This window comes from Crocodylus siamensis, chromosome 2, assembly GCF_052110815.1.
Source record: "Crocodylus siamensis isolate JL-2025a chromosome 2, ASM5211081v1, whole genome shotgun sequence".
In the NCBI taxonomy this organism is placed as follows: Eukaryota; Metazoa; Chordata; order Crocodylia; family Crocodylidae; genus Crocodylus; species Crocodylus siamensis.
The window spans coordinates 46868258-46896167 of NC_143396.1; the positions used below are offsets into that span (position 1 = coordinate 46868258).

The window sequence follows — 27910 nt, forward strand, 5'->3', positions numbered from 1 at the left end:
CGGATGGTGTCGGATGCCATGAGGCAGCGCATCAGCTTGGCATAGTGGCGGGAGACGTGGCAGGAACACAGAACGCTCTCGTTGCTGGGGTCCCAGGCTCCAAGCGTTCCCACGATGAGCACGTCGACCGTCACATCGTAGCCACGGCCCCTCAGGGTGTCAGCCAGTGGGGCGTACTTCTGCTTGCAAGCCCAGGCATCGGTGAAGGCTTGGCGCTGGTTCTCAAAGGGGATGGTGACATCCATGATCACGACTTTTTTGGCCTCTTCATTGGTGATGACTATGCTGGGTCACATCTGGCTCTCGCAGCCTGGGACAGTGCGGTTCACGGAGATCTCCCCTGCCACAGCCGGGATGGCCCTCACCGGTCGGTCCTGGACAGCATTGTGGCAGAGCTGCCAGGCTCTGGCGTGTAGCTTGCAGCTGCACAGCACATGGGGGAGGGTCTCTGCCACGTAGCCGCACAGTTGGCACCTCTTGTCCCGGTGGCCGAAGCGCACGGCCCCATTCAGAGGCAGGCAGTTGAGGTGGGTGCGGTGGAGGAGGCGCCAGTCTGCGAAGCGCGTCATGCCCAGCAGGAGCTTCAAGTGGTTGCTAGCATCCCACTTCGAGGTAATGTCGAAGACCTTACCCTGGCTGGGTTTGGCCCTCAGGTCGCCGGCGTACTTGTTTCCGATGGCATCCTTCAGGAATCTCTCCAGGAAGGTCCTCGTGTGGGGCGTCACGGTGATGCGGTCGGCGTGCAGGGCTGGTTGCAGGGAGACTCCCAACTCCCGGTGCTCCTTGGTCCAGGTCCAGGCGCAGCCAATGCGTTTCCCAAGGCGGCGCGTGGCGTTGTGGGCTCGGCTCCGCAGCGAGGCAAAGTCCCCGCCATCTTGGCTGAACTCGCCCTCCAGTGAGCTGCTGAGGAAGGTGGCCAAGTCTTGTCTGGTTGGCTGCCTCGCAGTCCTCTTGCGGGCGGTCTCCTCGAGGGCGCTGGCGATGATGGTACTTACCGTCGCATCTGGGCAGGTCAGGAGGCGGAAGGCGTGGGTGACCAGAACAGTGTCGCAGAGGTCTCCCATGTGGGGGATGTTGGCGCCTCCCTGCCGGTAGGGGATGTGTAGGACCTCATTGCTGGCCTGCAGCAGCAGGTGCAGCCACTTCTTGAGCAGCCGCCAGATCTTGGTATCCACCTTCTTGAGGGGGGTCTTGGGGACCGCCAACCCTCTCAGGACGAATGTGACGCAGGGGATGAGGAAGGTGTTAACCACATTTATCTTCTGCCAGGTAGCCAGCAGGGACGAGTCCAGCTTGTGGGCGTCCTGCACAATCCCAGTGATGGTCTCCTCCAGCATCTGCCTGGTCTGGTGGGCGTCCCCAGGTAGCAGTAGGCCTCGCCATCGCGCAGGTGCCTCATTGCTTGGCCCTGGATCGTGAGGGTGGAGTCCAGGATGCGGCTCTTCTGCCTGCCGTTGATGTGCAGGGAGGCGCACTTGGTGACGTTGAAACGCAGGCCCATCCACCTGGCTACCTCGGACATCACATCCAGCATCTGCTGCAGCTGGGTGGCATCGGGGGCAAGGAGGACGAGGTCGTCAGCGTAGGCCAGGACATTCAACTTCTGGCCGTACAGGTCAAGCCCGCCATGGCTCGAAGGAGTGGTTCCATGGCCAGGTTGAAGATGATGGTGCTGAGGGGGCAGCCTTGCCTCACCCCCAACTGGATGGGGATCTCCGCGGTCTCTCCATTGGTGGCGCGGACGGTTGTGGTGCATGTGTGGTAGAGCTCTCGCCCTAGGTCTATGACACCATCCGGTAAGCCCAGCTTGCGGAGGGCACCAAAGATGTGGCGGTGGCGGTGGTGAATGGAGGCATAGTCGTTAGAGATGTCCAGCCATGCCACCGTGCACTGCTTTCTCATCCTCCTGGCGTTGTCCAGGGCCATCTGGAGGGTGAAGTTGTGTTCATAGCAGCCCTCCATCGACATGAAGCCCTTCTGGCTCCAGCTGATGACCCCACTGGTTACCACCCAGTTGGTGATGCGGCCACCAGGCAGCTGGCATACAGTGTATATTACAGTGCTCCTCTCTCCCTGCTGGGCAAAAATGTAAGAACCAAAGTGGTGGTTGGTAACGTTTTCTGGTGATAGGCAAGAATGGTAAGTTTGAGTCCAAGGTAAGCTGGAGCTAGGACCCAGCTGCCACCACTGCTGCTTCTCCCCAGCACCCAGCTGTGGTGCAGCATGTGCAGAGCTCCACCACACCACACCACACCACATAGGCAAAGCCCTCTGCTGCTGTTGAAGCTCCAGCTCCTTGGGCTGGATCTGCCTGTAGGCTGTAGGTTTCTGACCCCTGAACTAAGTTATGAGCTCAGAGAGTTAAATTCTCTCTGTAGCTGGTGTGTGCAGTCACTTGGAACTCTGCCTAAGGTTATTTATTCAGGCCCTCAAAGCATGGCATATTTGGAGATCCTTAATGTTGTATTATGTTTCATTTGGGTGTATTACCAGAAATATGTGAGGAAAAATATTAGGAAGAACAGCATAGGCTTAGGTAAGATGGGGGAAGGAGAAGAAATGCCCCCTTGTTAATGTGAAATAACTTTAGTTGAGCTAGTGGCAGTTATCTTTAGCAAATGGGTTCTGATTATTAATGTGTTGAAAGCAAGATAATATTTTAGCATAAAACTTTTATGCAATTTGAATACTGCTGAGACATGATATAGTATGTTTTCTTAGGTCCTCAAACCAAAAACGTATAATTTGACACTTGGAAAGATGGCTGCATTCCATCACGAAAGCTGACTTACCCCTTAACCCACTGGGCACGTCCACAATTTTGTGATATGTGGTGCTGCAAGCATGTTTGCAGCACCACATACCACATAGTCCAGTGTTCTCTGCAGTGCAAGGGTGCACTGCCCAAGCATGCACTGTGCCGGGTTTTTTTTTCCGCAGATTTTTTTGACCTCTGGATATTCAGGGGTCAAAAAAAAAAACACGTGGGGGAAAAAAACCAGAGTAACGCATGCTTGGCCAGTGCATGATGCTGAAAAGTGAAGTTGGGCCTCCCGGAAACGCTCCCCGCTGCCAGCTAGGTTCTGTGTGGCAGAATCGCCATAGCTGCAGCCCTGGGAGGCCCCCAGGACCCCAGGTAAGGTTGCAGTAGCCATCCCAGTGCTGGCCCCAGCCTCCCCTACCCCACCTGGGGCACCTTGCTGCATGCGAAAGCATGCATGGCATGGGTGTTCCCCTGGGACGAGCAGCGGTGGTGCAAGGTGCACTGCCTCTACTTGTCCCCAGGCAACCAAGCATCCATGAATGTCTGGACACACCCTATTTGGCTTAATACATCATTTCATATCTCCTTTTCCTTGTTCATCTTTAGAGCTGTGTAAGAGTAGATACCCTTGGATTTATATTTGAGGACTTATTTTCTGAGATAGTCAGCCCAAAATACCTTACAGTTTTTTACCTGTTCTATTTGCTAGTTATCCTTGATTTTTGAATAATATTGAGCAATCACTTTGATCAAGCTCATAATTTTAAATTAGAAAAATATAAACAGCTGTGAGTTTAAAAGTAAGTTTTTTGTTTTGTTTTGTTTTTAACTAAAACTTCCTTGCAAAATGTGTTTTCCATCTGAAGACAACTGCAGAATGCTTCCAGCCTAATCGCTTGCTATTTAGGAGTGAAAAGGATTGAATTAGAGGATAATTATCTTGTTCTCAGATGTTTGGAAATTGGAATTTTGTTTTAAATCAGCAACAGCCCAGAATGGTTATGCCCAAAGTTTGCTATTATCTAACATATCTTCAGTTGTCCATATAGTACTGTCTGGTCTATTATCAGTTAGTTTATGATGGTCAGGCATTCATATCTCTGAGATTTAGAGTTGCCATTAGTGTTGGCAGGTCAAAACAGAAAAGCAGGTCTTATCAATACAGAGAACTGTGCCCTTTTACAGGCTGTGATTTGGCTGTATTTTTTTTCTTTAAATATACATCTCTCAGTTGCCTATTCTTCTTACTGTGTGAGAATTCCCACTGCTGATGCATGTGCCAGTGTTAAATCGCTGCACATCTTCCTGGGCCTCAGAGTTCTCTGTATCCTAATAAATTAAGTTTTGGAGGTCTAGGGAGGGTATTGGTGTGAGCCCCTAAAGATGATCAATCAAGTCTAATATGGGGTTCAAAGCAAACCATTACTTTCCAAAATGTTGAATCTATTTCTCTTTTGCTTACAGTGGGTAAAATTGTGCTATTTGAGAGAAATATGTGAAGGGAGCTATATTTTGGTTATGAAGTACCAGGACTCCTAGTGCTCATGACACATCACTTTAACAGTTTCATTTGAAAAAGGGATTCAATTCCTTGTTCTTATGATAGATCACTTCCGTAGTTGGTGGGAAAACAGTGAATGAGCAGTTTGAGAGCTGAGAAGTGGTTTTGGCATAGAAAAACTAGGATGTGTGCTCCTAGGAAATTGAAGATTTTTCACTGCATTCTATACTTACCTGTATTTTGTATGTGTTTGGGTTTTTTTTAATTACTTAACAGGCTTCACAACCCTCTACAGAGAATGCTGGAAATGAAATCCCGAGTAGCGCTTCCAGGTTCAGGCTGGACATGTTGAAGAGCAAAGCTAAAAGATCCCTAACAGAATCCTTAGAGAGTATTTTATCACGGGTAAGCATATTCATTTTTGTTGACTGGAAACCTGACAGCATTGTTCTATTTATCTGAGTGACAGATATACAATACGCGTCTCATTTTTATTATCTTTCAAATAAGCTGTTAAGCAACTTGGCAAAGAGAGTGTTAAAAGCATGTTGTGCTAAGGACAAAACTAAGCATGGATTTTTCAGAGAATATAATACCTTGCCGAGGCGTAAAAGAAGTGAACAAACTAGTAGATAAAGAAGTAGTAAGTGTAAGTTTATGCATTTTTTTTTTCTAAAACCTCTGACAAAGTCGATCAGAAGTGTCTATAAAAAGTAATCATAGCTTTGGGATTACAAGTCAGGATTGTAAGGAACTTTAGTTTAGAAGACTCCAACATATCTGTGGGCATTTGGGCAGTATGATAGGTGAAATTCTTGGTAAAAAAAGGTAGTGGGTGAATACACATTTGAAGGAAGGAATAATTTAAGCTTCTACATGCTAATGATTTTAAAATTAACCATAAACATATTGGGAAAAAATTACATCTTGTAGATGTCCAGCTGAAAATATTAGCTCTGTATTCCCTGGCAGGAAAAAAAGAGGTAATTGTGCTGTTAGGCCAGGGGTGGGCAAAAAGGTAGATCCAGCTGGCAGCTGGACTCTCCTTGCCCACATCACTGTGGCTGGTTTCCATGCAGACTAGCCCCAGCAGTGGCAGCGGGACATGCAGCTGGGTGGGGAGCTGCTCTGTGGCTGGGGCTAGGAACTTGCAGTTGAGACAGCATGGTCCAGAACTGGGGCACAGCTGCAGTCTGCTGCCTGCACACCCCTGTCCCAGCTCTTGACCGTGCTGTCGCTGCTGCAAGATCCCAGCCCCAGAGCAACTGGAGCTGGTCTCCATGGAGACCCTGGCCCCTGCACTGCCACAGAATATGCAACTAAATGAAGGCAGGTTTACATTTGGAGCACTTTGTTAATATAGATATGCCAGTATACTGTACTGTGGTATGGCTGCAGCTTCAACTGACAAAAACTGACATTTTTACGGATATATCTTATTACAGGCACCCTTTCTTTTTCTTACCTATTACCCAAGCAAAATAAACTATTCTGTCAGAAGCCTACTTTGCCGTCTCTAGGAAGGACTGTTTAGTACTACATCTATAGTGGTCACAAACCATGCCTGATCTGACCCCTGAATGACATATGTGGTAGCTTAGGGATGTAGATGTGGGATATAGATACTGGGGTAGTGCTATGAACAAAACCCTCTAGGGTGAATGCAGCCATCACTGCCCCTATACAGTACAGGAATAATTTCTTGACTGCTTCACTCCTCTGCTCCCTACTGAACCAGAGCTCTCACTGCTGTGCTCCCTCCTGAACCCAGGGGTGGGGCAGGGGGTTTGTACCAACATTCATGCTTGTAAGAAAGAGTTTCTCTTGCAAGGCAGATCTTTAAGGTTGACACTTGAAAGATCTTTCTCCTAGAGGAGGCATGTTTCCCCCACAAAAACTGGGTGAACACTGTACAGGCACCCCCTGCTTAGTGCTCTTAATTGGTTCCTGACAAACCAAGCATTAAGTGAAATCAGTGTTAAGCAAAACCCAAAGCTTTTGATGACCCAAGATGGTGAATGCATGTGTTTTTAATGACCCAAGATGGCAACTGCAAATGTTACAATGAAACTCACTGAGCACTAGTGGAATCAGGTATCAATTTTAAAAAAGCATTGTAGCGAAATAGCACTAAGCTGGGGTTGCCTGTATACTCATCGTTTCAACCAAAAAAGCAGCAATTCTTCCAACAGGAACACACACCTGCATGTGACTGCTGTATAAAACTGCTTATACTGATTTAGCTTGCAACAGTTGCTATTGACAAGAGGGCTTTTATTGCATCATCCTTGTGGTTAAAATTTCCTGTAGACCAGCCATGATGCAAAACATTTAGTAAGATTCAAACGAGTTATGTTTATTGCTGTGAATACAGTAATCCCAGCTGAACTGTAGATGGACCAAAATTTCATACAACAGATTCACCTTTGTGCTTCAGAACAAAAGCCAACTTGTAACTCTCAGGAGTTAGAATGAAGTTTGCTCCACAAGTATGTTAGTGCATAACTATTAAGTTGCCAGGCAATCCTTTGAGTCCTTTACTAAAGGCCTTGAAACATTATACCAATTATACCAACTCTATGACTCTTTATTCTGGTTTGGGATCATAGAAATCAGAATATCAGAAGTGATGGTCTGCTGTGCAGTGTTTTGATATTAAAGGACTCTTTAGTTCTTCCTACTTGTTATCTAATTCATATTTTTGCATCATGATGGATGGAATCTAGTATGAAATGTCCTGTAGGATCCAGCGGATGTGCTGTGATAGTATTTGCAATTTAATTCAGGCACACAATTACTCAAACTCTCTCTGTCTCTCTCTGCTTGCTCTAACTTGCTATGTGTGCGTGCGTGCGCGCACGCATGCATGTTTGTGTTGGAGGTTATGATGCAAGCAACAGCACATTTTCCTGAAAAAAAAAACTTGACATGCACGAATGTATTGATTGCTGGAATCCTTAAAATTATCAATGGCCTTCCCGAAGGAAGCAGCTTTTTCTTATGCAGAGTGTGGATACTTCTAGGTATTTCAAAAAGTTAAATTCGATACTGACAGGATCTCTTACTTGACAGATCCAGCAAGGCTTTTCTGTTAGAATTCATCAATATAATAAATATACTTTATTTTTTTTATAGGGTAACAAACCCAAAGGTCCTTTAGAAAGGTCTGGCAGTGTGGATTTGGACAGCTCTTTATCCAGTACATTAAGCAGCACAAGTAAAGTAAGTGATGAACTACATACTGATATCTCTGTTTTAGCAGGTAATATGGATAGGGAGGGATATGAAAGGTATTTAGAGATATTGAGTGTGTGACCAATATGTTTTCATTTCTTATTGTTACTTTTTCCTGTAAGGCACTCGACTAAATCATATGGGAAAAGAAAGAAAACAGGACAATAAAAATGTAGCTACAAATTTAATGTGTTTTAAAATAGGTAGTAGAAAAGCTTTTCTTCCAACCAGTGGAGCACGGATTTCTTTAATTTTTTTTGTTTGTAAGAACAAGATAATATATTACCTTTTATGGTAAAACTTATGTGTAAATGGGTTCCTGTAGTCAAAAATGCTTACTTTTCTGTTACTGTTGTGACAATTACCTATCTCTATTTATTTGCCCCTTTCTTATTTTGAGTTATCCTCAAAACTGACTAGGACAACTACTACTCTCAAATTACCCTTTTTCCCCTCTATAAAGTTTAAATATAATCAGTTGTGGCTCATAGCCCATTCCTAATGATCCTGAAATATAGGTAACATATTCAAATCCAAGACAAGGTCTTTTCCCATTCAACATGGGAAATGGGGTAAGGGCAGTGGCAGCAGCCTTAGATTTGAATACAAGCGGGGGGAGGGGAGTGGCTGCAGCCCCAACTCCAGTCCTGGATTCAGACTCAGAGCTTCAGTTGCTGCCCCCTGCCATCTGCTCTCCTCCCCTGCTCCCCTCCACCACAGCTTACTCTCCCATTGCATCTTAGGCTCCAACTGGAGCCCTGCTGTGGCCTGAGGCAGGGAGCACAGAGCACATCCTGCCTCCAGCCGCCACACAGCTATGCGGTAGCAGAAGCAGCAGTGGGGGAAGCTCTGGTACTATCTCCCGAGCTGGTGTTGGGATCAGTTGTCACTCCCACCACTGCTGCTGCCTGGCCAGGTTGGGGCCAGAGGTAGCACATGCTTTGTGCTCCCTGCCCCAGGCTGGGGTGGGACTGGAGCTGGAGCTGGAGGTTTGATGGGAAGGTAGGGATGGGAAAAGGGTATGGTGGGAGGAGGGGCAAAGGTGTAGGGCAGGTGGCAAGGGAGACAAGTGGGAGGTGGCAAGGTGTGGGATGCTGCCGGCACTGTGGCGAGAGCAAGTAGTAAGGGTCTTGGGTAGCAGGGGTGTGCAGGCACTTCAGTGGGGGAACAGGGGCAGGCATGGAGGTATGCAGGCACCAGGTGGGCAAGTAGTAGGGACAGGTGGCAGCGGGCAGGCCACATGACTCGCCTGAAGCTTGGCCCCTTGCTGCAGTGGCGGGGGGTAGATTTTAAGATGACCCTCTAATAACTAGATTCTAGACATGGAAAACTGTAACACTTTTATACATTTTCCATGTCTAGAATCTAATTATTGGGGGATCATCATAAATTCAGTCTCATTTTTGATGTGGGCAAATATGGTCATTGTTTCAGTTACCAGGACAAATACTATATTTTCTGACATACAACATACTGCAGAATATAATATGCACTTTAGTTTTGAAAAGTCTAAAGAAGAGAAAAAGACTTTTCCAGAGTTATAGCGATATAAAGCAAGGACAGAGCCTAATCTTCAGTTGACTCCCTTTCTCTTTCTTTCCTACTTAACTGAAGCTGAAACTTTGATGCAGCAGTTCTCAACCAGGTAACAGCAAACCCCACTCAGGAGTGCTGCAGTGGAGGTACTGTTGCCAAGTAGGCAGCCAGATAAAACTGCCCCATGTGCACTCCTGCTGCATTGGCTCTCCTATCAGCATAAAGCAGGTTGGAGTTGGATTTGGCTGTTGCCTTTCCCAGTTCAGCCTCTTCCACGCACCTCCTGGAAACAGAGGTGCACAGGGGTGGTTCCACTTAACCCACAGAAATTACAAACACTTACCCTTCTGGGGCTGGTTGTACAGCAAGCATGTGGGACAGTTTATCTGGAGGTAGTAAGACCCAGTTGAGAAGCATTGAGGTAAATTGGGGCAGCACCAACAGTGCTTCTCAACCACATCAAAGAAAAGTTTGAGCTACTGCTCTGTCTGCTGCTTTTTAGTCCAATCTCCAGGGGTGGACCTGTGATTTTAAAAAGTGTTCGAGAATCTTCAAGACTGTGAAGTTGGAAGAGATCTGTAGCAGCTAACAGATGGAAAGGTTAGATTGATTAGTAAAACATGAAGATCATTAAAAAGGAGAGATGATAACACCACTGTTACACCCCTGGGATTCAAAGCCTGATCCACAGCACCCACCAGCAGAGAACCAGGCTACAGTACTACCAGGAGACTAGCCGTGCACTTTCTCCAACTCAGTCTTGGCCTTCCTGTGAGATTCCTAATGGGATCTAGGTGACCTGGGATAACCAATGGAGGCTACAAACCTCTGATGGGAGGTTTATAAAACCCTTCCAATTCTTGCAGGACCTTGTCCCTGCAGCAGTTCTCCTAGTATCTCTGCTGTGGACTTTGACTGACTCCTGTCCTGGACCTCCTGGCTCTGAACCCTGCCTTTGCTTCAAACCCTCCTGTCCTGCCTCCAGCCTTTCTCTAGTCTACTTCCTGCCTTGGACCTCAACACCTTGTTCCTGCTTACCCTGTCCTCTGTATTGGATTCTTCAGTTCCTGATCTATGGGCCCGCTTGGCCCCTGGCATGCGTTGGATCAAACTGACCCAATATTGTGACCCTTGGTTTTTGCTTCTGGGCTTGATTGTATTATAGAGTATTGTCGACCCTCAGCTTCTGAACCCTGACTCCCCATAGTTGGGTCATACCTGTTTCACTCTAGAGTGAAGAACAATGAATGAAGAGTAATGCAACAGCTGCTGCACTGTAGAGCAGAAATTAAAACAGCATTCTTCTATCCCAATCAGCTTTCCCACTTAAAACACCCCAGTTTGAGGGAAAGGAGTAGGTGTTGTGTGAGAGAAAGCAGAGCAGTAATAACTTCATGTCTGTAGCAGTGGTTCACAATCTATTTAGAGTTAAGGCAGCCCACATTAGACTTGAGGCACCCCATGGAAAATGCCAGCTCTTAGTTTTCACTTGTGCTATTGTTTTTCTGTAGTCAGAAATCAATTTTACATTCCAAAAACTCAGAAAAACCACACCAGATCAGAATGTGGATTTCTATTTGAAATCTCTGGGTTTATCTTGTGAATAAACAAGGTTTTTGTAAATCTTGTTTGCCCACCTATGGCACCCTTGAAAGGCTCTCAAGGCATCCCAGGGTACTGTGGCAACCTGGTCAAGAATCACTGGTCTAAAATTCCATCTAGAAAGTCTAAACAGGCACTGAAATAAGTGGCTGGCTTTGAGAAGGGTCCAGTGGAATTTACCACTAATCATCTTGTTCAGCCTCTGCTACTGCAGTGCCCAAGATTAGGCACTCAGTTTTAGGAATGTTGGCCTATATTTATTTTCATGGCCTTATGTTTCAGGAAGTATACATCTGGCACAAAAAGGCTGTCTTTTAGAAATAAATCAGTTTATACTATAAAGTAAATTGCTGTATGATGTCAAAAATAACCTGGGATTGAGAACCACCTGAAATATTTTTCAAGTCGTATACGTTCACGTGTCATTCTTATATATATTTCTAGGAGCCATCTCTGTGTGAGAGAGAAGTTCCAGTTACGTCAGAAAGTCCTGTCAAGACCGATGCATCAGTAGACGATCTCACCAGTGACCCAGATAGTCATCCTGATGAGCAGCCCGATAAATTATCTCACCCAAGCTTTAGAAGGCGAGCAAACACATTGAGTCACTTGCCTACTGAATGCCAGGAACCTCTGGAAGCAGTTGAAACATCACCATCTGTTCCACAAAGGAAACTAATGAGGTATCATTCAGTGAGCACAGAGACTCCTCACAAGCGAAAGTAAGACTCACTTAAAAGCAGGATATTTTTTCATATATTTCGGGCATATTATGGGAAGTCCATAATATACTAGGTATGCTAATTTAATGAAAGAGAAGCTTAGTATTTAAGGAATGTGTAGCAGTGTTATCCCCCTAGAGCATATGTGATAATTTAAAACAACTGCCATCTTAGTTTTGTGTGTATTCAAGGAGGGAAATAAAACATGAAACTTGCAATTCCACAGTAAATGTCAGAAAGCCATATCCTGTGCAAGTATAATAATGGATAATAATTTCTTGTTCAGATGATCCTCAGGTGTGGGTTTATTTTTTTTTTTTTGGTTGGATCTGAGGGCTGTATAAGTAAATGACAGCTCTGTGTAGTATATTTATGAAGAAAAATCTTGTTGCTTATGTGATATAGAAAGCTGAACTGTTGGTCAGTTCACATTTAACATTTAAGTCAATTAAAAAAACTGCATAAAATTTCATCACTAGTAGCAGGCATCAGAAGTCTGATCAGTTCTTGATTCATTGCAAGCTATACTCACAAAAACAGACTACTGATAATTTTATTGCTAATATTCCTGGATGTTCTCCTTGAAAGACTTCCATGAAACCTTACTAAGCTTTATGAGCCTTTTCTCCTTCCTTTCTCTGGCTTTTTTCAATTACTGTGGAAACATTCCTGTCTGTAGGCATCTGTCTGCCAAAATTGCTGATTTATGCAATCTACATAGTTGGAAGTGTGTATGTGCATCAGCTCATTTTTCCCTGAAGAAAGCAGAGCAGTCAAAGAACATGTTTGAAATAGGTGATGACAGGAAAAAAAGAATTGTGGTATGTAAAAGGAAATATAACCTGGGTTGCCTTTTTGGCCTTTTTTTTTAACTTTTGTTCCTTAAATGTTAAATAACTTTTGCAGTGCAGTTCAGGACTTAAAACTTATTGGCTTGGTACCACCAGGCACTGCCTTAAAATTTGTAGCTGCTTCTTCAGTCTGTTCATCCTTTTCCCTCTGAAATTCTAGCTAAAAGTTGAATAATCTTTCAGTTTGCTCTGTCATTCAAAAGTGGATCCAAACTTCTGACTTCATTTGGCTCTTCAAAAGATTGGTCTCTTAATGGAATCGCTCCCACTAACATGACATAGGATAAGTTCTTGAATTGGGGCAAAATTGTACTACAGTTGAGAATTTGAAAAGAACCTCAGTCAGATAAAACTTGGAAATCAAAGCAACTTCTTGCTAAATCTCTTAAGAATAAAAATAGGTTCCAAAGTGTTCTTATCCAGCAAAGCTCTTGAGCATGTCTCTCTTTATAAATGACTTGTTTGTTTGATTTCACTGAGATTACTCAAAGGCTTAAAGCTAAATATGCACTTAAGTATTTTGGTGAATCAGGGTCTTTCAGCACACGCTTGTGTGTTCTGTACAGCTGACTTGTGCATTAGGGCAAAGCTGCTGTAAGCTCCATGCTGCCTGTGTGCATGGGAACAACGTTGGCAGCATGCAGGGCTGTGCCCCTCACTGCTGCCCCCACCTGCAGGGGAAGTGTGGCCAGGGCAGCGGGGAGCTCGGAGTGGCAGGCAGCTTTGGCCCCCAGCTGTCCCCTGCCACGCCGGCTCCCACACGCTGCTCTGCAGAACAGCAGCACAGTGGGGAGCACTGCTGCTGTCTGCTGCCTCCCTGGAGCCCAGGGCTGGGACTGGGGCTGGAAGAGGGGAGGCAGCAGCTGTTTGTAGCCTCCCGGATGCAGCCAACCCAGGCTCTGGGTAGCTGCTGATAGCCACGGAGACCAGGCTGCTCCCAGCAGGTGGCTGGGGGGATGGAAGTCCTGCTGCAAGCAGCCCGGGCTCCATCGCTATCAGCAGCTACCCAGAGCCTTGGCCAGCTTCAGCTGTGAGGCTACAAACAGTTGCTTCCTCCCCACCCCCAGCTGTCTTCCAGCCCCAGGCTCCGGAAAGGCATCAGGTGTTGGCACTGCGCCCATAGGGGCCAGGGTCAGGGCAGAGAGGCAGCAGCTGTTTGTAGTCTCCTGGCTACAGCCAGTCCAGGTTGTGCGGTAGCTGCTGCCAGCCATGGTGCCCAGGCTGCTCCCAGCAGGGCTTGCAGCCTCCTAGCCACCTGCTGGGAGCAGCCCAGTCTCCAGGCTGGCAGCAGCTACCTAGAGCTGGGGCCAGCTGCAGCCGGGAGGCTGCAAACAGCTGCTGCCTCCCCGCTCCTGCCCCAATGCGTGCCGAGGAAAATGGCCTTGCATGCCATACTCGGCATGTGTGCTGGGGGTTGCCAACCCCTGTGCTAGAGCTTTAATTCAGAACTGTAGATAATCATTCACTACTATTGGCAGACCTCTTTTAAAGGAGGATAGATACGCATTCTTACTCTGTTTTTTCTGTCTATTCCTGTAATTTGTTCTTTCTCTTACCTCACCTCCATACTCATGGTTGGACTCTCACTGTACAGTTTGAACACATCTGTGAAGGAGTCTAAAAGCTGTTCTGGTCAACCTGCATCTCCAACTCCTTTAGCTCGTCTCAGTCCTTCGGCCTCTTCACCCAACTTTTTAAAAAATCTAAAGCATAATTCAAGTGGAGAACAAAGTGGGCATGTTACACAAAAGAGGTGAGATAGTAGATGCATAGAGTTTATTTTATTGTATCATAAACATGCAGTATTGTAATGCCAGAGCTTGCTGTGTGTGAATAACTGAAAGTTAAGATTTTTGCAGGCAGTGGAGTGCAGATAGTCTGAGGGGGAAAGTAACTCCTCAGGCACTGCATTTTGATGCAGACACTTGATGGAATTTTTTGTTTTGATCAAATGAAATTACTTCAGGAACTTGTGTGCACACGTGCACCCCACCCTCCCTCTGTTATGCAAGGGTCAGTTGCTCTAGTTATGTATTAGGTAGCAGTAGTGTCTAACCTGGGCAAGAGGTTTGATACCAAGGACACTGGTCCAGCTTTTTCTCTCCAGAATTACTCAGTTCCGCCTGTTCAGCGTAAGGCAGAACTGAGTTCCTGTGCCTTGTGATTAAGAAGAGGAGAGGGGAAGGATAAAACTACTCGGTAAGAGTTGAAAGACAAATTTAATCAAGTAAAGTAAATAGGCCAAGAAATGTCAGACTTGTGAAGAACCATTTCAGTCTCTAGTTGTTCCATTACCTTCAGCACTATGAGGTGATAGTTTGGCATTCCTTCCTTAGATGAGAATACAGACAGACAGAGCCATTCATCCTGCCTTTCCCTGAAAGATAAGACCAGTTGCTGCCTAAAGTCATTTGAATCAGACTGTTTACTTTAGCTCCAACAGACTGGTCAGACAAATGTCCTTGGGGAATACTGTTAAGAGTTACTGTTCATTAGCAAGTTTTCTGTCTTGGCATTCTCTTTTTTTTTTCTTTTTTCTGCCTTTTTGTGCAGCACTGTTGAGGGAGACACTGATCCTTCTGATCCTGAGAAAGTACACAAGGCAGAATCTGCATCGTAACCATGTCTGCTGTAGGGCTTACTTGTCTACTTGTTCCATATTTACCAAAAAATATTAAATAGTTGCTATTATTTAGCCTTGTGTTATCTGAGATGAACTTCCCCTTTTCTTTCTCAGGAACTGCACTAGGGGCAGAAATCTGATTATGCAAATCCTCTACATCTTTTGACCCTCGCTTCAAAAAACACCTCTCCAGTTCCTTGTACCCAGTTTCTCCTCCTCTTTCCCAGTCACTAAGGAAAGGGGATGATTTCCTGCCTCCCGAGTCGATTCTGCAGTGACACTTGCTTTAAGTCTTTCCTCACCATTGAAAGGGATTTTGTATCATGTCTCAAAGGGCTGCTACTTAGAAATATATATGATGGGGAGCTCTCAGGTGAATTGACAGGTTCAAATCTGTTTGTTGTAAAGTGAAGCTACCATAACTCTGTGAGCAAAATGCAGTTATGGTCAGGAGATGTGCTGGGCTGATTTTCCTTGGAAATTGGCTCACCAGATATTAAAGGTTTGTTTTACTTAATGCAAGTGATTGTTCCATATTAATCTCACCATCCCTGTTCACCATCTTTTTTGTAAGGCAGTGCCAGCTGCAATCCAGATATACCATTTTGGTGAAAATTAGACACAAAGCTGGCTGGCTGTCCCTGGTGAGTGCTATTATAGCCTCTGGCTATTAGGTGGAAGGGGAAGTGAATTTGCATTGAACAAACACCTTCCCTGCAGGGAAAAAACTGTGTGGTGACAATATGCGAAGTAACGACGGTACTGCGCAGTAATGACGGCATATACAAGTGCTAAATGACTGCGCAGTAACAACTGCACATTTCACCACATGTGTTGACACGGCCTCTGAGTAATTTTGCCCTGAAGCAAAGTGACTTATGCTTCTGCAAGGTTGTGTATCATGTACTGGCTCCACTGTTACCAAGTCCATTTTAAATGTGTTGTATGTCTACACCTACAATTGTTCATGTTCAGCTGCTTCTTCTGAATGTCATAGAAACTTTAGGTAGCTCATTCTGGAGAGAAGGGGATACAACCAAGTCAGAGTTGCCAAAATGTTTGTAATGAGATTTGATGGCTTCTGCTATATAACAAGAGCAACATACCCAAATAATCAGATGCAGAAAAAATAATGTATAGGTTAAAAATTCTAAGCTTTTGTGTTTTGGGGGGTTTTTTTTGCTTACAAGCTGGATACAGAAATGTCAGCTTTTTCCCTCTTTTTCCATAATGTCGATCAGACATGTGCCTATCAACTTTAGCAGTTGTTAGGCTCTAGAGCTGCTACAAATCCTTTATGTTGCTGAAACACTTATCTTTGAAAATTTTCAAGAGCAGCTTGTGTGGACATTTGACTTGGGATGGTTTAGTCAGGGATGATCCTGCATTGAGCAGGGGGATAAACTAAATGACATTAAGAGATCCCTTCCAGCCTTGCTTTCCTATAATCCTAAATATATTGTGAGGAATTTGACTGAAGCAGAGGGGCACGAATTTATGAGAAGATACTGAGTCATACCAGAATGTTTGAAGTGTCTTAAACACATATTTCAGAGTAGGACTGATTAAAACAGTTTTCATCTTGACTTTATTTTCCCTGGTGTTTTATGACTCCAAGTGTTAGCTTCTTTTCAGTTTTGAAACTTTCACTGTGTACGATTTTTACTCTGTATTTACGCTTCTTCATTCTAAACTGCACTTTTCCCAACTGCACTCTCAGCATCTTCTACCGTACTGCTCTAAGGAAAAGGCTTCATTCTTCCTCCTCTGTGCCAAATTTCTTAAAATTTTTGGCTCCTGTACATGAAAATAACACATCTGACTTTAGGAGCACAAAAAGGTAGGATGCTCTTCTTATGCCCGAAGATAAAATTATCTTGTTAAATTTGATTTTGAGACAACACTTTTTACACTTGTAAAATGATTAATATTATTATCATTCACTTGCATGTGACACATGAAGTAATCTAAATGTAAATGTTAAAGGTCAGAGGCTACCTACAGTTTCTCACATGTAAAGAAAATGGATTCTACGCATTTCCAAACTTTGCTCTTGTGACAGTATTACATGTACTTATATATTTTCATTGGCTGATTTACTCTTTTCCAAAAGGCTGTTTTCACATCACCAGTGAATTCTCCTTTAAGAAATACGTGGCATATCCCATTTGACAGCAATGTCCTCAGTTGGAAGGACAGGATGAGAGTGTTGGTTCATCCCACGATGGTTCATCCCAAGATGGTTCTTGGCTTACAAACTCAGTTACTGAGTTCAGAGCTTTTTGAAGTTTGCATATCTTCCATAATGAGCACAGTACAAGTATGTCAGAGTTTTTAGGGTTGCTGAAAAGAAAAATAAAAGGAATGACCTGAATTCCTTAAAGCAGGTAAAGTCATTAATAGCAATGCTGAAAGACAGCATTGCTATTAAGAATTTAATTTTCAGTTTTACAGACAACTCTGTGAGTAGCCTCTGGTTTAAAACAAAGGAACAAACCCAGGACTCCTGGGAACTATTCCCAGCTCTGTTTCTGATTTCATTCTGTGACCTGGAGCAAGACATGTAAATTCTGTATTCCTCAGTTTGTGCATGTGAGAGAAGAGTACCCATGGGCATTTATATACATGCTCCAGGAGTGGTGGGAGGCGCTTTAATTAGAGTGGCTCTGAGATCTTCTCAAACAAGCTTTAAATAAAGTGCCCCTGCTTCCATTTTTAAGTGCAGGGACACCAGTTCATAAGATGGTGCAGGCTGCTGGAGCGTAGCAATTACCACACTCCTGCAGACTCGATTAATCAAGTCTGCTGTGACGCGCTGTAACTATAGTGTGTTTAAGCAGCCTCACTGCTTGTGTATAGTTGCCCTATGTGCCTAACTCACAAGGAGATTGTGGGATTTAATTTTACAGTTATAAAGCTTTTTCAGATACATTCATAAAAGGCAGTAATAGCACTTTGCACCTCCATAACAACATCAAGATTTTTGTGAAAGGCACTGAAATATCAGAATGTAAAGGCATGTGAATATGGATATGCACTGTGTATTTAACATATATTGTGTATGTTTATATATAATCACAAAAATATTGACACTGTATAACTGTGTCCGGTTTAACACTTAGCTGTTAAACTGGACTAAGCTGGATGCTCTTTCTAGTCACTAGCCTGGCTGATGCACTTGCCCCTGTGCAGGCCTATTGCAGAGGTATGAATTTCACGCATTTAACACTGGGAGTCTGGCCCAGCATGTGCAGGTCACTTAGACCAATTTGGTGGCTTCTGTTTTAATATTCTTTGAGACCTGACACCTTTCACAGTATTAGCGGACTTTACCTTGTGTCATTGTAATTCATAAATCATTCTGTACTCTGCAATTTTAGTGACTATGAGTCCAAAGAAAGCCAGCAGGGTGCTGGCAGTGACAGTCCTATACGGACTCGCCGACATTCTTGGAGACAACAGATATTCTTACGAGTGGCAACTCCTCAGAAAACATGTGATTCACCCAATCGATATGATGGTAAGATCCCTATTCACTTAAAAAGCCCTAAAGCATGTAACCTCTGAAGTATTTATCATCTTTAATTCTCTTTGCTAACTAGGGTGGGGAAAATTTAATCTAACCAAGGAGAACCCTGTAATAATATTCATTTGCTGTGTATTCAGTTCCCAGTTAGAATGACCACTTCTGTTTTCTATCACTTTTGTATCATGCTGTAACTTAGCAGCTATATAAAACTTTTATTTTAGACTCTCCTAGCCAAAGAAAAATGGACATTATGATTAGGTGCATACTATGTATTTCTCTCAATCAATACCATATTATTTTCACATAGGAGAGAAAGCCCCTCATCTTGGATCTGAGTGCTGCACAAGGCTGCACAGTATGGGGTGGGAGGGGCCAACTCAGGCTTAGGCTCTAGCCCCAACCCAGGCTTAGGCTTAGCCTTGGGGTTACAGCTGCAGCTTCAGCTGTGACGTGACCCCCTCCCTTCCCCGTGCACCTCTGTCTGATGCCTTTGTCCTTTTCTCCACAAGGGGAAGATACCAGGGAGTACAGGCATAGGGCTGGGGGGAGTTGGGGGAAGTCACTATGAGGAGGATAGGTGCCAAGGCACACCGGTACCAGGGAAGGGCAAGTGATGGGGGGGAACAGGTGGCAGAGGACAAGGGGTAGGTGTCCCCCTCTGCCTGTCCCCTTACAGCTGCTTGCCTTGCTGCAGTTGTAAGGGGGGCAAATTTAAGACAACCCCCCAATAATTAGATTCTGTACATGGAAAATTAGAACAAATTTATAAATTTTCCACGTATATAATCTAATTATATGTGGAAGTTAATCTTAGTCAGTCATCTTGGATTCAGGTGAATATGGTATTGTCTTAGTTGATGTCACTTTACACTTTGTCACCAAGTAACTTTACTTAATCATTGCCAGGTCTTTTATTCTGGGAGTATAGAACTGAGGTATTGGGCAAAATCCATGTCTGGGGCAAGAAAGTTCAACTCAGTTGTTCACAACCTTTTCAGACTCCAGGCATCCTCCATAACTTTCCTGAATTTGACAGGACCCCAATTGAAAACTCCAGATAATGGCATAACTAGTTATTTCTGTGCCCTGGATGTTAGGGATGGGATGTGAGGGGGGTATTGTGCTGAGACCAGAAGTGGGATGGGGGGGATCCAGTCTTATCTGCCACAGCCTGGGCTCACCCAGGGCCTGAAGGCTTGCAGTGGGGACCCAGGGCAGAGTTCCCCATGTCAGCCTCTCTCACCCTCCTCCATTAACCCTCTTAGAATTGCTGGTAATATGCTGTAAAAGTTGTAATATGGCTGTGGCTATGGAAGTGTTAATAAAGTACCTGTTGTTGCATAGGAGCAAGGGGAGGGGAGAGCTAGACTGTAAGGGGGAGTCCTGACTGGCCAGGCAGTCTGTCTATCCCACTAGACCTAATGGCCTCTGCCTGAACCTATGCTGAGCACGGCCCCCTACTGTCACTGAATCAGCCTTCTCTTCCATTTCAGTGCCTCAGTAGCGTGTGCCCTGGTTACCCAGCTGTTGCATGTTAGAAGTGTCCCCTGTGCTGTCCCTAGGAGGGGCTGTGGCAAGCAGACTGGGAAGGAGCTGTAGCAGAGGAGTTTCTTTAGATTAATTCATTTGCCTGGCATGCCTGGCCTAGAAGTAAAGGCATGCTGGACACTTCCACGTGGCTGAAGTGATGGTTCCAGCTCTGCAACTCCCTTGAAGGGCTCTCATGGCACCCTGAATGAGACCACTGGTTTAACTTCTCTAATGTCAGTGTAGTTGTACCTCCCTAACACTGGCTGATATCTTTTCAGTGTCCCAACTGTATAGTTGAGAGACATGTTAAACAAGCTTTTTGAGTACAAAGTGCAGTTTTTCAAGTCCACCTTGTACATTTCCAGGACCATCACAGGCATGACCTTACTACAACTCTACTAAAACTGGATAGAATTTGGTTCTATAATCCTTAACTTTTTGCCACTTTTCCTGATAAATAGTGATTTCCAGACCTCTTTGCTTTTCCTTGGGATCCTCTAGATCAGTGGTTGTCAACCAGGAGTATGCGTACTCCTAGGGGTATTTTAAAAAGATGTAAATGGTACAGGGGAGGCTCCCGCTGGATGCACGTGGTATCGCACAGCACCCGGGGCAGCTGCAGTGCCATGCAAAGCCCACCATGCAGCAGCGGCTGCCTCCACCCTGCGCACAGATGAGAGGGACATGTGCCCTCTGGGCCTCCACTAGGATATGCACAGCAGCGAGAGCCCCCCTCCCTCACCCACACCCCTGGATGAGTCTCCCAGGCTCTGATTGTCCCACGGCCCGGCCCATCTAGGGCCCTATTCATCCCTGCCTCTGCCCCGCTCCCTACCTCATCACGGCCCCCCCCCCCCCCCCCCGCCATGGCCCTTTCCCCTCTTCCACAGATTTACTTGCTGGGGGGGGAGGTGTGCACATGTGTTCAGCCGCCCCCCCTCCCCCAGTAATTTTAATATAAAGGAGTACATGACCTGAAAATTTGAGACAGAAGAGGCACACTTAGTAACAAAGGTTGAAAACACCTACTCTATATTAACTTATTTTGAATGGACTTTTAAAATAGCATATGGTTGTTGGTGGGATGATAGAAGTTCTTTTTCTGAAGAATAGCTACTGAATTTTTGCCTAGGTCTTTTTAGCTATAGTTCATTACTGTGGGTTTTTTTAACAGTTTGTAGAAATCTACATGGAATTTCCAAAAGGAATACATGAAGAGTAATTAAAAGGGAGTCTTGTCTCATAGGATTTTATATTATTTTAGAAGCAAAAGTAAAACAGGAAAAAAATTGTCCAAAGAATTGCGGTTTCTGTATTTCAGATGTCAACCAACAAATAAAATAAAGGGATTTATGTATATTGTCTTTGTAATATTACCGCTTTGATAGTTGTCATGTGATCTTTCACTCGGAATTTGTTACTGTCACTTCCAGGTGGATAGCACATTGCCTCCTCTAATCAACTCTCAGTGTTTCATAATTAACAAACAAAAATACATATGCTATATTCCCCCACTAGAACTAACAGAGGAATAGAAAGATGACTAGATGGGAGGTGGCAGTCACATTGTGGGTAGTGGCTGGACTGGTTGAAACTTAGCCCTGCTTGGTTTGGCTTTATCCCCCTTGCTGCATTTAGTACTATGAAGCTTAATAAAACAACATAGTATCACTAGAGTGTCTGTGAGCTGTTGAGATTGCTGGAAGAGAGCAAGTACATAGAACAGTTGCATCTTTTATTGTTAGACACTAAATCACTGTAAACCAGATAGGAAAAAAGTGCACAGGATTTACATTTTGAAAGTGTAATGAAACCCTTAAAACTTATAAATTTTTGTTGTAGTTTATTTTATAAATAAATATAAAAACAAAGTAATTTGTAATAATTACATAAAAACCACTGCTTACCACAGAAATAACCATACAGATATTCTCTATTTTACTGGTCATTATATTTTTAACAGCCCAACCAAGCCAAGTCACCTTCCAAAAAAACAAAAAAGGAAGGAATCAAATGTGGCTAAAAGACAGCATATTGTTCAGATAAGGGGGGAAAGTGTGTGCGGGAGGGGAGGAGGAGGGGGAGAGGGGAAGGGGTATAGAAAAAGGAAGGCCTGCTAAAAGCTGAAGCTTTGTTAAGCAAAGGTTTTGCTAAAGCGTTAGTAAAACAATGTTAGGGGCCCATAGCACATTTCATCAATTTCATAGACATTAGGGCTGGAAGGGACCTCAGAAGATCATCGAGTCCAGCCCCCCGCCTGAAGAGCAGGAAGTCAGCTGGGGTCGTAGGATCCCAGCAAGATAAGCATCCAATTTACTCTTGAAGGTGTTCAATGTAGGTGCTTGAACCACCTCTGATGGCAGGCTGTTCCAGACCTTGGGGGCTTGGACAGTAAAGGAATTCTTCCTTATGTCCAGCCTGAAATGGTCTTGTAGTAGTTTATGACCGTTGGACCTCATCATCCCTTGGGGTGCTCTGTTGAACAAACGTTCCCCCAGAAACTGGTGGTCACCCCTGATAAACTTATAGGTAGCCATCAGATCACCCCTGAGCCTGCACTTTTCCAGGCTAAAGAGCCCTATGGCTCTCAGCCTGTTGTTGTAAGGTCTGTTTTCCTGACCTCTGATCATGCGCGTGGCTCTTCTCTGGACTCTCTCAAGCTTCTCCACATCCTTTTTGAATTGTGGGGCCCAGAACTGGACACAGTTAAACATGGTTTAATTAATCTCCCCAAAGTTCTTGGATAACACAATGATGGTTATTGTTAAAAGAACCTACACAGAAATAAGTATGTTGAGTAATGCCAAGCTTCAACTCTTCTGAAAACTGTAGATTTTTGCAAGTTTGACATTTTTTAAACAGAAATAGCCTAATATGATTTCAAAAGCCACGAAGATCCTCCCCTCCCTTTTAAAAAGAAAACACCTACATTGCCTGGTCTAGATTTTTTCTCTGAGAGTTCATTGTAGCTGCAAGATCAAAATCTTAACAATCTGCAGCTGAATAAGCAGAATAACTGTAGAAGTAATTGCAGCTGAGATAGTTTATCTCCTGCTTAATATGTACATGATTTGGCTCTTTCCCTCCCAGTTCCATGTATTATGTTTTATTTTCTTTCTGCCCCTATATATCCCTGATGTATTTATCCCATTTATGAATAGGAACCAGAGTGTTAGCTTCATTAATTTTAGCTTATAATTACTTTTTTCAATTTTTAATTTCTTTATAATGTAAGTTTTGTTACATTTGCTTAATGGCCACGCTGGAACATTTTTTCAGTCGGTTTTTTGTGTACATTTATTCATTATTATTCTATACTTTTAAAAGGACTGTTAGAGGTAGATACTGCAGTGATATCCAGCCAGGGCTGCAGAATCTGGGCCCTGTCGTTTAGGTAAAGGTGTGACAGGGCCTGATGCACAACCCAGACAGTCATGCCTCATGTCATGCCTCACGTGCATGTGGCATGCCTTACTTCAGCACACCATACGACCAGTGCAGGAGGAGCCTGGAATCTCAATCTGAGGCTCCCCCTGCAGCAGCAAGTAGGACACTCCTGCAGTTAGGAGGTCCTGTCAGCCACAGCAGCACCACGCAGCTGGGGTGCTGCTGTGGCTGGGAGTCCCATCAGCTGCAGGACTCCCAGTCCTGCATGGTGCACTCCTGTGGCTGGGAGTCCTGTCAGCAGGGGCATAAATCCTTGCTATCCATGCAAATTAAAGCTGGAGAGAAACCAGCTATACACATTGTTACACATTTTCCAACTCTGTAATGTTATAGCTAGATGGACCTTTTATGGTGTGATTGTCACTTTGCATGTGTAGCCAGTTCTAAATGAATTGCACATTTAACCAGTTAATTGTATAATACATGTGACGTGTAGAGGGGGCCTCTGAGTGACCCCTATTACTGTGTTAGGTGATGTGACTAATATTTGTCATAGAATCATACAAAATCAGGGTTAAAAGGGACCTCAACCGGTCGCATCTAGTCCAACCACCTGTTCAAAGCAGGACCATCCCCAGTGAGAACATTCCAGCCAAAGCTTTGTCTAGCTGGGTCTTAAAAAGCTCCAAGGATGGAGATTCCACCATCTCAGTGGGTAAACCTGTTTCATTGCTGTACCACCCTCCTATTAAGACAATTCTTCCTACTATCTAACCTAAACTTCCTTTTGTGCAACTTGAGATCATTGCTCCTTTTTCTGTCATTTGCCACCACTGAGAACAGTCTAGCTCCATCTTCTTTCGAACCACCCTTCAGGTAATTGAAGGCTGCTATTAAATCCCCTCTCAGTCTTCTCCCCTCTAGACTAAATAAGACCAGTTCCCTCAGCCTCCCCTCATAAGTCATGTTCCCCAACCCCCTCACCATTTTTGTTGTCCTCCACTGGACCCTCTCCAATTTGTCCACATTCTTTCTGTAGTGGGGGGCCCAAAACTGAACATGGTACCCCAGATGTGGCCTCACCAGTGCTGAGTAGAGGGGAAGAATCATTTACCTTGACCTGCTGGCAACACTCCTACCAATGCAGCCCTGTATGCCATTAGCCTTCTTGGCAACAAGGGCACGCTGTTGGCTCGTATTCAGCTGCTTGTCCACTGTAACCCCAAAGTCATTTTCTGCAGAGCTGCTGCACAGCCAGTCAGCCCCCAGCCTGTACCAGTGCATAGGATTGTTCCATCCTAAGTGCAGGAATTTGGCACATGTCCTTGTTGAACCTCATGAAATTCCTTTTAGCCCAATCCTCCAATTTGTCTAGGTCACTCTGAATCCTAGCATTACCCTCCAGAATATCTACTATTCCCCCAGCTTGGTGTCACCTGCAAACTTCCTGAGGGTGCACTCCATCCCATCTTCCAGGTTGTTGATGAAGACTTTGAACAAAACCAGCCCCAGGACTGACCCCTGGGGTACTCCACTTAATGCCAGGTGCCAACTAGAAATTGATCCATTGATGACTACCCTCTGAGCCTGATGCCCCAGCCAGGTTTCTATCCACCCTACAGTCCATTCATCCAGCCTGTACTTCCTTAGCTTGTCTGTGAGAATGTCATGGGAGACCATATCAAAAGCCTTGATTAAAAACAAGGTATATGACATCCACTTGTCTTCCCACATCCACAGAGCCAATCATTTCATCATAGAAGGCAGTCAAGTTAGTCAGGCATGACTTGCCCTTGGTGAATCCATGCTGAATGTCATGCATTGCTGGTTGTCATCTTCTTACAAAGATTTCCCCATTGCAGGTGCAGTAGATTGGTTTTATTTTTTATAAGTTTGCTTTTTGTAGGCTTGGTCTTCTGGTTTGAAGATTTATCATTTTATATATAGAAAAGTGTGTGTGTGTGTGTGTACACACACATATTCTCTCTCTGTCTCTCTCGACTAATACATGGAATAGGGACAGAAAGAGCCAACTCACAAATAGTTCACTGCCTGCCTTCACATCTCAGCTGCAATTACTTCTGTAATTATTCTGCTTATCCAGCTGCAGATTGTTAAGATTTTATCTTGCAACTACAATGAACTCCTCGGAGAAAAAGAATAATATATATATATAGTTCTTTCTTTATTAGAGAGGGCTGGCCAAAGGAATATTATTTCCATTTGGAGCAGACTGTGGTGAGGTTGGCCCTGAGTCCGTGAAGGAGTTCATTCCTCTGAGAGGGTTCTCTTTCCTGCCCGAGTGAGATATGTGCCCTTATTTCAAAGACTTCCATTGTCCTAGAACAGAGCCAGCAACCTTTCTCAAGTCACAGGCTGGAACAACTTAGCTCTGGGTTTGGTGGTATATCAGTGGCAGAGGTTTCTCCTGTACCCCCACTGAAGGCATGAAGCTGGGAGCTGCACTTGCACTGGTGCTGCTTCTCCCAGCCTCCCCATCCCAGCTGTGGTGTGAGGGCAACTTCCAGCCAGAGAGGAGGTGTGCCAAGGCAGAGTGGGTGGAAACTGTTTCCATGCTGCTGCCACTTCTCCTGCCCCCCAACAGCAGCACAGTTCTTCATTGCTCACGTCTCAAGCCCAGGCAAGGGTGCAGGCCTGTGGCTCAGATTCAGTGGCTCCAAAGGCTACATGCAGCCCGTGGGTTGTATGTTGCCAACCCCTGTCATAGGGAAGCAAAGCTGTCGGCTATGGTCTTCATCTCATACCTTTGGGCAGCCTTCTAGCTATTCAGGGTCCAAGTTATGCATTCCTTTTTCTGAGCCTTGAGCATCTTGATGATAAGAACCATGACCTTTACCTTGATTTGCTATTGGAGGGATTTGCTTTTGCTAGTGGAAGCCAGTGTAGAGAACAGGGAACAGATATAATGTGCTTATGTTAGGTGTGTTGATGAGAAGAAATGTTGCAGCATCCTGTACTAGTAGGTATTTCCTGAGTGCCATGAAGTCCATAGCCATGTAATTAAGACATAAGTAATTAAGGCCATGTCATTGTCTTTCAGGATAGGATATAGTCTAGCCAGCTGACAAATGGTAGAAAGCTTTAAGCACACATACTGTTTTCCTAAGCTTAGCATCAGAAGGTAGTCCAAGATCATCCCTAAACTGCAGTTTGTGTTGATTAAATATAGGTGTATAGGACAGTAAATGACACTGCCTCTTCAGAATGCTTTTTTTTTTATTTAAAATTATTTCATCAAGGCTCACCCATCTCACCACCAGATGTTCCTGCTCCTTAGTCGTTCTGTCTATCCCCTGAGGTGAGACTTCTTTCACAGTGTCTCCTGTGAATCCAGGGTACATCTCTTATAGTCATGGTAAAAGAGCTGCTGGGCTGGCCCTATTAAAAAGGGTTCTAGCCAATGATTGAACAGATGAAAATATATTAGATATTTTATTACACTATAGCTTTCCTTCAATAACAAATCAGTCACATTAACGGGAAGTTTCAGTGTTATGAAACCCAGCTAGGTGATAGAAATTGCAAAGAATTGAATTGATATTTGGGGGGAAAAAAAACTTCCCTTAACTTGAAAAGTCTTCCTAATTATCAGTAAAGCTGAGCAAATACTACAAAGATGAAAAAAAATCAAATAGCAACCAGAAGTCATTTGTACACAAACTTTTCTATTGTTTTCAGAAGACCAGGTAGGTGCTTACATGACTAGTATGTAGGGTGCGGCTTTGATAGAACTTGGAGCAGTCACCTTCTGGATGTGTGGGGAGGAACAACCATGACTATATTCCACATGCCTTCTTTCTTTCCCTCACCCACCTGTGCTTTCAATGTGTGTGTGCTGCTGCATCTCTTTTCCCTTCTAATCCCTTCTTTCCACTCTGTGTAGGAAAGCAAATGAATGCTTCATTTGAGGTCAGGACCCTGGAAAGGTGTTGGGGATGCTGCTTTGTTGGAATTGCCATTGCGAGTTCACAAGTTGAACCTGTGCTCAGTGTAGGTTTACCTGTACAAAAACCCATGCTCTATCTAGTTGCTGGTCCCTGAGGAGGTTTTTCATTAGTTCAGGGCTCTAGAAGTGAATTTTCACTAGTGAAAAAGTGGCAAATAACTGTCAGGCTTTTTCACTTTCAACCCAGCAGCCAGGAAGTGAAGTCTGGTTTTGGGTGGTTTAAAATATAATTGTTGCCAATTTGGCACGTTCCATGGTGGTTGTCAGGAGTTTAGAAAGTGTCTAGTACAGGGTCTCCAAATCCAATTGGGCTCCCTTGGTAAGAAAACTGACCAGTCTGAAGAAAAGTTTGTGGACTAGTTCAGAAGTGTCAAAACAATTCCAAAAAACAAATGCATTCATAAAATGTTCGTTTATGGAAAATTCTCCAACAGGAGAGAGCAAAACTTGTTTAACAGATATTTCTTACTTTCTGTACATCGCCTGCTGTGCTGGTGGTGGACTCTAGGTGGTGGTGTTTCTCACGTTTGAATCCTCAAGAGCTCTTGTTAAAGTTTTATACTCCTGGTTTTCTTTCTCTGTGCTTTTGCTCCTGTGTTCCTAGTAAGGAAAAACAGCTTCTGAATGTAGTCCATTCTGTCTATGACCTGCTTTACTATGTTTT

General features: G+C 44.4%; 1 protein-coding gene across 8 annotated transcripts in view; it reads left to right on the forward strand.

The window, feature by feature from the left end:
- The window catches only part of TBC1D1 (TBC1 domain family member 1), a 182124-nt gene that overhangs the window by 105565 nt on the left and 48649 nt on the right, over nt 1-27910 (forward strand). For 4 of the 8 annotated variants that reach the window (XM_090035742.1, XM_090035748.1, XM_090035750.1 and 1 more), the window contains 6 exons: nt 4542-4670; nt 7401-7487; nt 11082-11359; nt 13805-13963; nt 16554-16673; nt 18214-18353. In XM_090035742.1, the coding sequence (XP_089891868.1) occupies nt 4542-4670; nt 7401-7487; nt 11082-11359; nt 13805-13963; nt 16554-16673; nt 18214-18353 (913 nt within the window). The remainder of the gene's footprint in view (nt 1-4541; nt 4671-7400; nt 7488-11081; nt 11360-13804; nt 13964-16553; nt 16674-18213; nt 18354-27910) is intronic. The other 4 variants (XM_090035743.1, XM_090035744.1, XM_090035746.1 and 1 more) reach the window with 4 other exon arrangements.